The 10,918-nt window shown below is 52.1% G+C and overlaps 2 protein-coding genes across 11 annotated transcripts; one reads left to right on the forward strand and one right to left on the reverse strand.

Moving 5' to 3' along the window:
* The first annotated feature begins 770 nt into the window (after positions 1–770).
* On the forward strand, positions 771–9,286 carry LOC131591413 (transmembrane protein 140-like). Of its 9 annotated transcripts, none has more exons than XM_058862081.1 (5): positions 819–958; positions 2,086–2,203; positions 3,218–3,340; positions 5,843–5,998; positions 6,755–8,329. In XM_058862081.1, exons 4-5 carry the CDS (start codon positions 5,976–5,978, stop codon positions 7,338–7,340), a joined length of 609 nt encoding a protein of 202 aa, XP_058718064.1. In that variant the 5' UTR covers positions 819–958; positions 2,086–2,203; positions 3,218–3,340; positions 5,843–5,975; the 3' UTR covers positions 7,341–8,329. The 9 variants fall into 9 exon arrangements, 5 of the variants coding, with proteins under 5 accessions (XP_058718061.1, XP_058718065.1, XP_058718064.1 ...); XM_058862079.1 differs by having other exon boundaries at positions 827–958; positions 2,039–2,203; XR_009280358.1 differs by lacking the exons at positions 2,086–2,203; positions 5,843–5,998 and adding an exon at positions 3,439–3,522 and having other exon boundaries at positions 771–958; positions 6,755–6,891.
* On the reverse strand, positions 8,826–10,835 carry LOC131591414 (cell cycle regulator of non-homologous end joining-like). Of its 2 annotated transcripts, XM_058862085.1 has the most exons (3): positions 9,811–10,723; positions 9,650–9,716; positions 8,826–9,341 (listed from the first exon to the last, which is right to left on the reverse strand). In XM_058862085.1, exons 1-3 carry the CDS (start codon positions 9,927–9,929, stop codon positions 9,117–9,119), a joined length of 411 nt encoding a protein of 136 aa, XP_058718068.1. In that variant the 5' UTR covers positions 9,930–10,723; the 3' UTR covers positions 8,826–9,116. The 2 variants fall into 2 exon arrangements, with proteins under 2 accessions (XP_058718068.1, XP_058718067.1); XM_058862084.1 differs by having other exon boundaries at positions 8,826–9,716; positions 9,811–10,835.
* Positions 10,836–10,918: the final 83 nt, after the last annotated feature.

Below are 10,918 nucleotides of genomic sequence, written 5' to 3' on the forward strand. Positions count from 1 at the left end.
ACAAAGGCACACAGGAAGGCATCCCCCCACCACCACTTGCACCTCTCTGTTCACCGAGCTTCTCTTAGGACTTCCATATTTCTCTTCACTTTGTGCTCTTGGATGTGAGTGCCAGTACTACAGGCTCAAAACGTGTGTACCACATGGAGATTTCTAGACTGTGCCTAAACATGGAATCACTGTGTGAAAATCTGTGAACAGTTTCATGGCTAGGTGTCCCACATGCAGCAACCCCCAACACACAGCCCTCCCTACAGACCCACCACAAGACTGCTAGTAGGACAAACAGTTCCAGATCTGCCCAGGAGGACTGAAGGAAGTTTTGTCCCTAACATAACTCGAGGTTTCAGTGTTTCCCTGCAGCAGCAGGCACCTTGACACCTTGCACTGTGCCTGTGTAAGCACGGTGGCTGCAGGCGAGAGAACTTGAGCCACACTGTGTCTGGGAAGCAGAGGTGAGGATCAGTGTCCAAAGTGCAGGAAGGGCTGTGTTGGCAGCGAACTCTGGCAGTGCTGAAGGACTGAGGTCCATGCTGGGATAGTCAGTCACCTCTAAAGAAGTGTCAAAAAAACTAAACAAATTCATCTAAGGCTTCATGGACACCCATGCTACTCTAATAGCACAACAGTCTGGGTGAGCTTAGCCCAGTCAGTTATTCATGCTGGTCAGCACAGCCGGGAGAGGGAAAGGAAATGCAAGCTTGACCCTGGCTGATTGAGGAGCTGGGCTTGGCTTGTTTTCTTGGTCACATGCAACTGACTCGGTATCAGGAAAGAGCACGGCCCTCAGAACTGAAAGAGAAAGCAGATAACTATCTGCATGTGATAAAACAGGCTGTGGTGACAGCAAACAGCCAGAACAGGACCGGCAGCAGCTGCAAACCCACTTGGCTCCTAGAACAGCAGCACAGCCCTCTCCAGCGTGGTTCAGCTCCACACACAGCCAAATGGGCAGCCTGTAAGTATCCTCCACTGCGATCCTCACTTTTTTAATGTCGCTGGCACTGGGGAGAACTGCCAGGAGAAGTGGTGTTGCAAGGTGCAGATGTCTTGGAGGCTTCTTCACCTGCTGTAAGACGCTTTAAGGGCAGTTCCCCTGCAGTCTGTTCCATTTGCCACTGGTTGGTTTCTGCTTACCAGCAATCCTTAGCTTGTCAGTGGCCTTTCTTCACCCATGGTTTCTCTGCAGCTAATCCTGCCTGAGGAGGAAAGATGATCCGGATAGCTGGGGTGGGGAGGTGCTGAAGGGACAGGACCGATGTCTTGAAGGAAAAGCATCACATCTAAAGCTTGACACTTTCCCATCACTCTTGTACAGCATTTCTCCCCTCAGCAGCCAGGGAGAGGGGATGCGGGAATGTCATCTGCAGGGCTCTTCAGTGCAAAAGGAAATGCCCCTTCCCTTGCCCCTTTGCACTCAGTCCCACTGCAGTGGCATCCCAGAGAGGCGCTTGTCCCTGCACAGAGTCCAGACCCTGTGACAGAGCTCTGCCTTCCTGTGCCACTGTCATACACAAAATGATTCACACGGACAAAACTCGAGGTGTGGTGAAAGAAGAAAACGCATTTATTTGTTCTTTCAGTATTTATAGGTTTTTCACAATGACCAGGGATTGGATAATCAGGTTACCACTTTCTTAACCGCACTGGTCATGAGAGACATTCATCAAAAGGTATATCTTTAATGGAATGTATAAACACCTATATTTATAGTTACTTTCCTGGGAAAAGGGATAGAAATTATGAAAACAATATAGAAAGGTCTGATTCTCAGGGCGACACTCCTGTCCCCTTACCCAGGCACTCCACCAGCTGCTTTCTGGAGGAAAGCACAGCCTCAGCCTGGGAAGGTTGCCCATCTGCCTGTGAGCAGCAGAGGAAAGGGCTGTGCAGTCCCAAAAGCACAGAGGGTGCCTAGGAGCCTTATCTCCCATACAAAGACCTCAGTTTGCTCCTGAGCCATTCACATGGGGCCTCTCTCTGCTGGGGACACAGAGCTCTGATGGTGAAACCAGTGTTTCCATCAATGCCAATCCAGGAACAAGGAGGATGAATCCAGGCTGGGGCTCGCTGTGTCATGTTCAGGTTCCTCTTTCTTGCACCTTTGAGGAAGAGCCACAGAGTCTCCCATCCAAAGGCACAGATACCTCCTTAGAAGCAGAAAGGCTGTTGCTGTCTGGGAAAAACCCAAGCTGTACACTGGGTGAGAGCTCTTTCCCGTTTGTCCCTTGCTTCTCATCCAGGCTGCTGTCAAACCTGCCTCAGGGATGAGCTGCAGAGCTCACAAATGTCCTATCTGTGGCTGCACTGTGGCAGGGCGCCAGGTCTCAGCCATCACTGCCTCCAGGCCAGTCGCGAGTTCTCTATCCAGTTGGCACAGGGCCATCCCAGGCATGTTTCTGGTCACACATAGGGACAGGGATTTACCTACTGGGTTGGGCTGGGCAGGGGAGGCAGCAGGAGGCAAAGATGCCAGCAATTTGGCAGTAAAGAGGATGACATCACTGGGAAAATATGTCCTTACACATATGGGTCTCAAAGCAGAGGAGAGGGCAGAGATATCATGGGCTTTCTCCAGATCCTCCTGCATGCAGAAACCACACAGCAGCACAGGGTCTCTGAGGTGGCTGTCCTCCATCCCTGCCATATGTTACCACAAACCTGATAGGAATTTAATTCTTTGTCTCCTCTCTAGCAAACATGTGCAACTAGGACAATTTTTAATAGCTTTTATATTTCATGGACACCAAGGGAGTGTGTGAGATTATTGAACAAAAAGCCACATTTCTACAAGCCTGCCTTCCTTAATAACTGGTCTAAATAAATACGACAGCGAGGGTGGGTGGGTGGCTGGGTGTGTGGAAAGGGCCAAGAGCTGGCTGGGCTGTTGTGGTCCCAACCCTGAGGTCTAACAGAAATCCCTGGAGACCTGGTCAGCCAGCCAAGAGCTCCCTCCAAGTGCAGCTTGTTCTTCCTCTGAGGGTTTTGAGGCAGGACAGTAGGGAGAACAAAGAGTGGTGTGAGCCCTTGCGGAACAGGGAGAGGAGGAAGAGCAAAGCCTGGGTGCAGGAGACCATGCGTAAGACAGGCAAACCAAGGGGATATACTACAGGCAAGACAAACCATGGTGAAATTACATCTGCTGGAGGTCTCATTCTGCAGCACACTCTGTGCCCAAACACAGATATTCTCCTGGTTGCTTGTGTCTTCCTTGCAGATTCAGAACAATGGGCATGTGACCTCCATGTGACCTTCCAGTCTCTCCAGAAGCCTATTGTGAAGAAACCTTCCAAGAGATCCTACAAGAAGTGAGGGAAAAGTGACCAGAGGAAGTGGACAGGTTGGTGTCTGATGCTGTGACACCCACCCCCCTTCCATATATATGTTGCTCCAGGGAGTTTAGGACTGAGAAGCTTCATCTCTGTGCTCATTTAACAGAGGTGCCCCACTTCCAAGTTTCCAGGGAGAGAAGGAGCAGGAGGGGGATGATGAAAGGTCACCAGTCACCAGCAATACCACCAGGTGCCGAGTACAGATTGAGTGGAGTCTCTCCTGGCACTTTAAAAACTCATAGGCTGTACCAAATTCACAATCAGCTTTGGGTGGTGGTCTAGGAGGACATCCAGGATATCACAGATTAGTAGACTAGTCGGAACTGGAAGGGACTCAGAGTCAAATTCTTAAGTAAATGGCCCACACAGGATTGAAGAATGATATACTATTGGGTAATAGGTAGTGGTAGGCCATGTGAACTTCTTGAAGGAAAGTGGGAAATGATTCTCAGCAGATAAAGCTTGTCAAAAGGAGGAAGAGCTATTTGCAAAGCCTCAAGCCTGAGGCTGAGCTTGAAGCCAAGGATACCTGTTGCAGTCCGCAACCTCGGGATCTCGTCCAGGGAAGCAGCAGGATTCTGGGGACCAGCATGAAACACCAACGAGACGGGCTCCCGGTTCATTAAACCATTTATTCAGCATGGGAACAAAGTCAGGTCCAGAACAGAGAGCCCCGAACAGAGGCACAGCAGGGGTTTTTGAGGGACAGAACCGAGGGTTTACACCTTTGAGGGTGGAGTTCAGGGTCAGGGACCATTAGAAACACACCAAGGGAGAACCCCCCAGGGACTCAAACCCAATCAGAACTCCTGGGCCGCCCTTCACAAGGGGTTTGGGGTGGAACAATGTAACTCTTTGTCTCCCTGAGGCCGCTGCCACATCTGCTCCTTTTTTATTATTTTTTTTTTTTTTTCAATTTTTAATTAGGAGCTTAAAATGTTTCCAAACATACACCTTAAAATCTCACCTCTTCCACAGAGCACCCACTTTGCTTTGTGGGACACCAAAAACTCAATCACAAAACACATTAGGCAAACAGAAAAAAAAAAAACCCAAAATTAAAAACAAACACTTAAATCTCAGACCACGCTGGGCAAATTAAACGGTGATGGTACTTAATGCAAACATAATGGTTTTTTAGTTCAGTCTCTTCCACTTTAGGATTCTGTCTTTGGAAGGGTGCAGCTCTTAGATCTCCTCTTACGAGGGGCAGAATTCTTCGATCTCCAGCTTCGGCTCTGGCTCCCATGTGGGCGCCGCCTCTTCAGATGATCTCGGTGTAACACTGGCTCTGGGAGCTCAGTTACAGTTTTGATTTCCCCGGAGGAGGTGTTGCCCACGATGTCAAAGGCACAGCCCCCAGGGGTGGAGCAGCCGAACAAAGGGGTGGGAGTGAAGCAGGAGTTACTGGGAGGTTCGGGAAGGGAAGGTTCAGGACCGGAAAAGAAGGAGCAAGGCGGGAAACAAGAGATCCCAGACCGCGTGGCCGGCGCCATCTTGGGGGGGGGGTGTCCGGGACGGACTTTCCCGGACCGGGAACGGGGAATATGGAGAGACAGGGGGTGAAGGAGGACACGGAATGGCGGGCAGACAGCAGCAGACCCGCATCACTCTGGATGTTCTCCGTCCCTTGCCTGCCTTCAGGAAAACAGGGGATGGGATGGCAGAGACACCGGGGTGACGGGGAGTCGGCAGCAACCCCGAGCCACCTTGGCTTTTTTCACCCTTTGTCCTGCCCTTAGGAACAGAGGAAAGGGGAAGGTACAGGGAGGTATACACCAAAAAAAAAGGAACTTCACAGAAGACAGAAACAGTCCACCAGAAGAGCCATACCATCCATAATCGTCCATAATGTTGATATCGTCCATAATACGTCTCGTTGGGTGATGTTAGGTGCTTGTCCCAGCGTCTGGTCTCGGCTCCCACACCTCCGTAATCCCTTTTCTTCCCCATGCCCGAGGCACTCTCAACCCAGTCTCCCTGCCAGGTCTCTCGAGTCCTCCTTTCCAAGGCAGGGGGTCTCGCCGGCTCTCAAGCCATCAGCCGGGGACTTACGAGGTGTCCATGGAGCCGGGTCCTGCTGTTCTCCTGGTGCTTCACTGGATGCCCGCATTCTCCACCATTTGTTGCAGTCCGCAACCTCGGGATCTCGTCCAGGGAAGCAGCAGGATTCTGGGGACCAGCATGAAACACCAACGAGACGGGCTCCCGGTTCATTAAACCATTTATTCAGCATGGGAACAAAGTCAGGTCCAGAACAGAGAGCCCCGAACAGAGGCTCAGCAGGGGTTTTTGAGGGACAGAACCGAGGGTTTACACCTTTGAGGGTGGAGTTCAGGGTCAGGGACCATTAGAAACACACCAAGGGAGAACCCCCCAGGGACTCAAACCCAATCAGAACTCCTGGGCCGCCCTTCACAAGGGGTTTGGGGTGGAACAATGTTAACTCTTTGTCTCCCTGAGGCCGCTGCCACAGATACCCTTTCCCAGTGCCCTTCCCTGTTTTTCAGTGTGAAGCAGAAGCCTTCAAGAGGGCACTGAGGACAGTACACATTCCAGGGAAAGGAGCAGAGTCAGGTTTGCCAGGCAGTCTGAGAGAGAAGCAAGGTAGATGGCAATCACAGGTGTTTCTCAGTAGCACCCATGTCCCTGGGCCTCAGAGGAAGGTGAGTGGCTGCAGGTGGATCCAGGGTGCCTCTCTGAGCTGGGCACCTGTCTGTCTGTGTAGGGGACTGGTCCCCAGGCAACCAAGACAGGAGCAGCACCATGTCTGCCAGCCTCAGTGGGTAGCAGAGATGAAGGTATTCACTTCTGCTGTGCTCAGAAATCTACAGGCGTGCAAGGACCTGCATGTGGAGCTCAGATGCTGGAAATGGCTGGTATCAATGGCACAGGGTGTCCCAGAGCTAGAGGACAAGAGCAGGGAGGCAAGGGGAGCCCTGCAGCTCAGATGCTGTCATGTCTGCACTTTACTCAGTAGCCCAAAGATCACAAGGGATGTCCTTGTCTGATAAAAACTGAGAGGCATTATCCCAGAATAGCTCTTATCCTATCTCTTATCTTATCCTGCGTCTTACCAGACAGCAGTTTTTCTCTCCTCCTGTCCCTGCAGTTTGCTGGTAAATGCCTTTTCCAGTGAGACCATGGTGCAAAGGGCATGTGTGGGCCAGAGTCATACACTCCTCCCTGTACTGGTCCACGCACAGGACATCATTAAGCCATGTTTGCTGTGACCAGAAGTGCACCAAATGCACCTTTGCATTAACCCACTAACATATATGCAACGCAGTCCTAGGCAGGACTGAGACACTCCTATTTGCAAGGGAGTCCCTAGACCCCAGCTCTAAGGCTCAGAACCCATCTTGGGAAGGGTGCCATAAAGGGCATCAACTGAGGGGTCCCCCTTTCGTGTTTTGCAACAGGCATCCCCACACTATGGTAGCAAGAAACGATGCAGGCAGCAGGATGGGTCTGCTGCAACAGAGGTGTAACAAGAACCTGTTCAGTGTGCTGACTTTACTGGAGATGGTTGGGACCTCGGCCTTGATGACCTACGCACTGCTGTATGAAGCTGGAAACCTGGTGAACCTCCCTGACAAACGGATTGGCTTTTACAACTTCTGCCTGTGGAATGATTCAGCTGGGAAGCTGCAGTGCCTGGACAGCAACCATCTACAGGCAATGTACATCAGTCTACATGGAATGGCACTAGCCACAGTTTGTGTGTATGCCTGCCTGCTCGCCATCCTCTTCCACATCCTTTATCTTTTACTTACGAATTGCCCATGGCAGAGAGGGGAATGGAAGTGGATCCGCATCATAGCCTTCATCGAGATGATAATCTTGTCTGGAGGCCTGGCTATATTTCTTTTACAAACCTCACAGTGGATTCATCCCTCTGATTTCACTGGAGGCTTCCTGGCACTGCTTGTGACTCTGGTTCTGCTACTGCTCCAGATTCTCACTGCCACTGTGTACCTCAGGTGGGGCAAGGAAAAGACTGCCTAAGCCACCTAACTGAGGAGGCCCTGCCCACTAAGATTTGACAGTGAATGCAAGAGCTATTGGTAACATGATTTAAAATAGTCATCCAAATACAGATTTGCTTCCTAGAAAAAATCTGATTCCCAGTCCAAAGGCTCATGTCAAGCCATGTTCTGGCACATTGCTGTGTGCAGCACTCCTGCATCAAGCTGGTAGCAGACACCAGCAGCCAGAGCACAGAAACTTCTGAGGTAAAACAGTGCGTAAAAAAACTCAGTTTGGGGCACAGCATCAAAGTGACAGCACTTCTGGCCCCAAAGAGCAGTGAAGGTAGCAGAACCAGCACACAATGGACACAGCTCTCAGACCATGCCTAGTCTAAGGTAAAAACGTTGCTAGTATCTCATAGGATCACATAGGATGAGATATCTGTAACTAACAAAATGCTTTTAACACCTTTTGCCCTACCATGTAACAAAGATAAAGGGAGTTTAAAAACAGGATCTGTAGATTATGTTTAACTAGGAACTAACAAATGTTCAGGAAAATGTAACCAAATAGGTAATTTCTTTGTAAGCAGACAGGATATATCACTTAAAATAAATAAGCAGCCAACCAACCTTCAAATCTGTGAAGAAAGCTACTAGGACAACACAGAAATAACACCAGAAAGATCCAGTTTTGTAGTTTGAAAAGATAACAGACTGAGCATGCACCAATTAAGAAAGTGGAATAAAAGGACAAGTGAGGAAGACGATTGAACGACCACCAAAACCCCCAAAGGGGTTGTAACAACCTCTAAAAGACACTAGATGTAGTGTCCTTTAAAGGACACTAGATGGCAGAAAAGGCTGAAATAGTTACCTTGATATAATATTTTTTCAAAATAGGCATTTTATGTTACTGATTGGTCTGTGCAGTAAATATGTAACAGCCTTGTAAATATAAACTGCATGAATTCATCCAGTGGCTGGGAGAACTTATGTAAATAAAGAACACCTCCTTAACAGTGATATCCTTTGTTATTGAATGAATTTGTTTCAAGGGACATGAGGGTCTGTTTTCATGTTTCAGCCTTCGTGAGGATGAGGCTGGTGATGCTGATTTGACCAATTCTTCATTTCAATACATGCTCTCACACCTGGCCTCAGGTGGTTGGTTTGTCCCCTTTTTGGATTGGGAAGAGGATACTGAGCCATCTTCATCCCTTCCTACACCCCCATGCACTTTGCCATGGGGTCAGCTTCCTCCGGGCAGTGCCGGCCCCTGCCAGGCTGCTCCTGCACGTCTTCCTCAGCATTGGGAGGACTGCAGGAGACTGGAGGCAAATTCAGCAGCAGGCCCAATGGGAACAGCCTGCCAGGACCCACTGCAGCTGTGACAGGAACCACAAGGACAAGGGAGCCCCCAAGACTGAACCAGGACCATGTTGCTCTGCCAGCAAAGGTCTTCCAGGTCAGCAACTCCCTGCTCCCCTCCATGCCCAACACCAACCCACCAAAGGGATACTCACAGAAATCCAAATGTCCTCTTTAATCTGTCCATGCTCTGAAATGTGGAACAGAAACAAACACACCTGGACCCAAAAATCCCCCTGAGCCCAGCACAGCGTGGGAGAACTGTGTACCTCCTTCCTTTGTCCCTGTGGCCTTCATGGGTATCCTACCAGCTACACAGGGCACCAACACAGCAGATGGATGCACAGCCCCCCCCAGTCCCTCCTCCCACCGCTCTCAGGGCCGCGGGAGGAGACACGCTCCCCATTGTGCCCTCTTCTCCTGGGAATTCAGAGAGAAGCTGTTAGCTGAAAAAGATCTCCCTGACGTATTTCAGGACATCGTCCTCAGAGTCCTTCCCGCCTGTCCTCTCTGCGTCAGCACCAGCACCAGGAGGGGATGGAAGTGCCGGACCGTGCTCACTGCCTTCATCCGTGTTGGCCGTGCTTCCAGGAGCCTCGTCAGGTGTTGGTGGGAGCTCCTGCTCTTCTTCGCTCCTGGACCGGGCCTTCTCTTCACTTTCCTCGCACTGTGGATTCCGACCAGAGGGAAAACAACAGGCCGGCCGTGCGTGACTTCAGGCCGCGAGCACCCCAAGAACTAGGAGGGCAGCCCACCATGCCCTGAGCCGCGCCTCGCCAGGCCCGCCCGCTGGGACAGGAGGAGAGGCCCGGGAGAGCCATGAGGCACCCGGCAGCGCCCTCCGACCCGCCTGGAGCGGGGCCTGCAGGGAGCCGCGGGCAGCAGCGCTCCCTGCCCATCCTCCGGAGCCCTGCCGCCCGGCCGTGCTCGGGTACGGCCAGGGCCGCGTCCCCACCCGCGGAGGTCCCGGCTCACCTCGGCCAGGACGGCCAGGGCCACCTCCACCAGCTCCGCCTCGTTCATGCAGTACAGCGCCGCCGGCCTGGGCAATGCACAGGGGACGCTCAGCGCGGGCGGCGCCCGGGCTCGCCCTCCCGCCCGCCGCCCCAGCCGCTCCCCCGCCCCAGCGGCGCTACCTGCGCCCCGCCGCCGCCCGCCGCCGCACGGCCTTGGGGGCCGGGGCCGCCGCCGCCCGCTCGTCCCCCGCCGCTCCCATCCAGGCCGGGAGCTGCCGCCGCCGCGCTCCCGCCGCCATGGCCGCGCGGGGCGGGGCCGCCCTAAAACCCAAGTCACGACAGAGCCCCGTGGTTGATCAGGCAGGCGGGCGGTCAGTGAGGCCCGGAGTCCCTCGATATTCCGTCAAGAAGTAAACGTGGCTCAGGGCCAGCTGCCGAGCAGACGGCACGTTTGGAACGACGCGAGGACGCCCGGCGCCACCCCCGAGCGCTGCGGGACGGGCCCGCGGTGCCGCCCCGGGGCCCCGGCTGTGCCGGTCCGCTGGAGCGGGGGATAGAGCCGGGAAGCGAGGCCAGGGATGGAATAAAGGCTCCTCCGGGAATGGAGCATGTTGAGCATTGTTCTAGCAAAACAACGTCTTCATTCCTTCTCTCCAGGCTTCTTGCACAGTATCAATGTTGTGATAATGCATCATTTTGGAAAGCAGCTTTGGGCTGGCACGTGTTTTTAAACTTTCTTTCCCTCTTTGGCGGTTTTTGTTTTGCTTTTAGTCCTACTGATGATGTAAACCTTAAAGTAGTTTCTCTCCAGAAATCTCAGCTGACCCTCTGTGCGGGCTGGAAGATAACATGTGGAAGAAAGTAACATCCGTGGTGGTAGTGTTCAAGGCCACGCTGAATGAGGCTTTGGAAAACCTGGTCTAGTGGAAGGTAGCCATGCCCATGGCAGAGAGTTGGAACTAGAAGAGGTTTAGGTCCCTTCCAACCCAGACCGTTCTATAATTTTGTAATTCTAAATTCTAAAACAACTGTGCAATGTAGTCAACCCTGCAGGACTTAGAGTACAACAACAATCTCTCTTGGTCTTTTGAGAGGCCGACAAGAGCTCTCATTTGAGAACTCTCTCAACTCTTGGACTAACCCTGGGAGTTCCTGAAGCCAGTTTGAAGTCAGCACTGGCTTTGAGGAGACATTAGCTCACACTGGCATGAAGAGGAGCTGCACCATTAGTATCACACAGCACTGAGGTGGAAACCCTGTATTTAGATGTCAGTCTGGCATAGGACCT

The sequence above is a fragment of the Poecile atricapillus genome, chromosome W (assembly GCF_030490865.1).
Source record: "Poecile atricapillus isolate bPoeAtr1 chromosome W, bPoeAtr1.hap1, whole genome shotgun sequence".
Lineage (NCBI taxonomy): Eukaryota > Metazoa > Chordata > Aves > Passeriformes > Paridae > Poecile > Poecile atricapillus.

Coding starts and splice junctions, on each gene's coding strand:
- LOC131591414 (XM_058862084.1), bottom strand. CDS start 9,929: ATGGCGGCGGGAGCGCGGCGGCGGCAGCTCCCGGCCTGGATGGGAGCG. Junction 9,717..9,810: donor CGGGCGGCGGCGGGGCGCAG/GTAGCGCCGCTG, acceptor TGCATTGCCCAG/GCCGGCGGCGCTGTACTGCA.
- LOC131591413 (XM_058862078.1), top strand. CDS start 5,976: ATGTCCCTGGGCCTCAGAGGAAG. Junction 5,999..6,754: donor TCCCTGGGCCTCAGAGGAAG/GTGAGTGGCTGC, acceptor GTTTTGCAACAG/GCATCCCCACACTATGGTAG.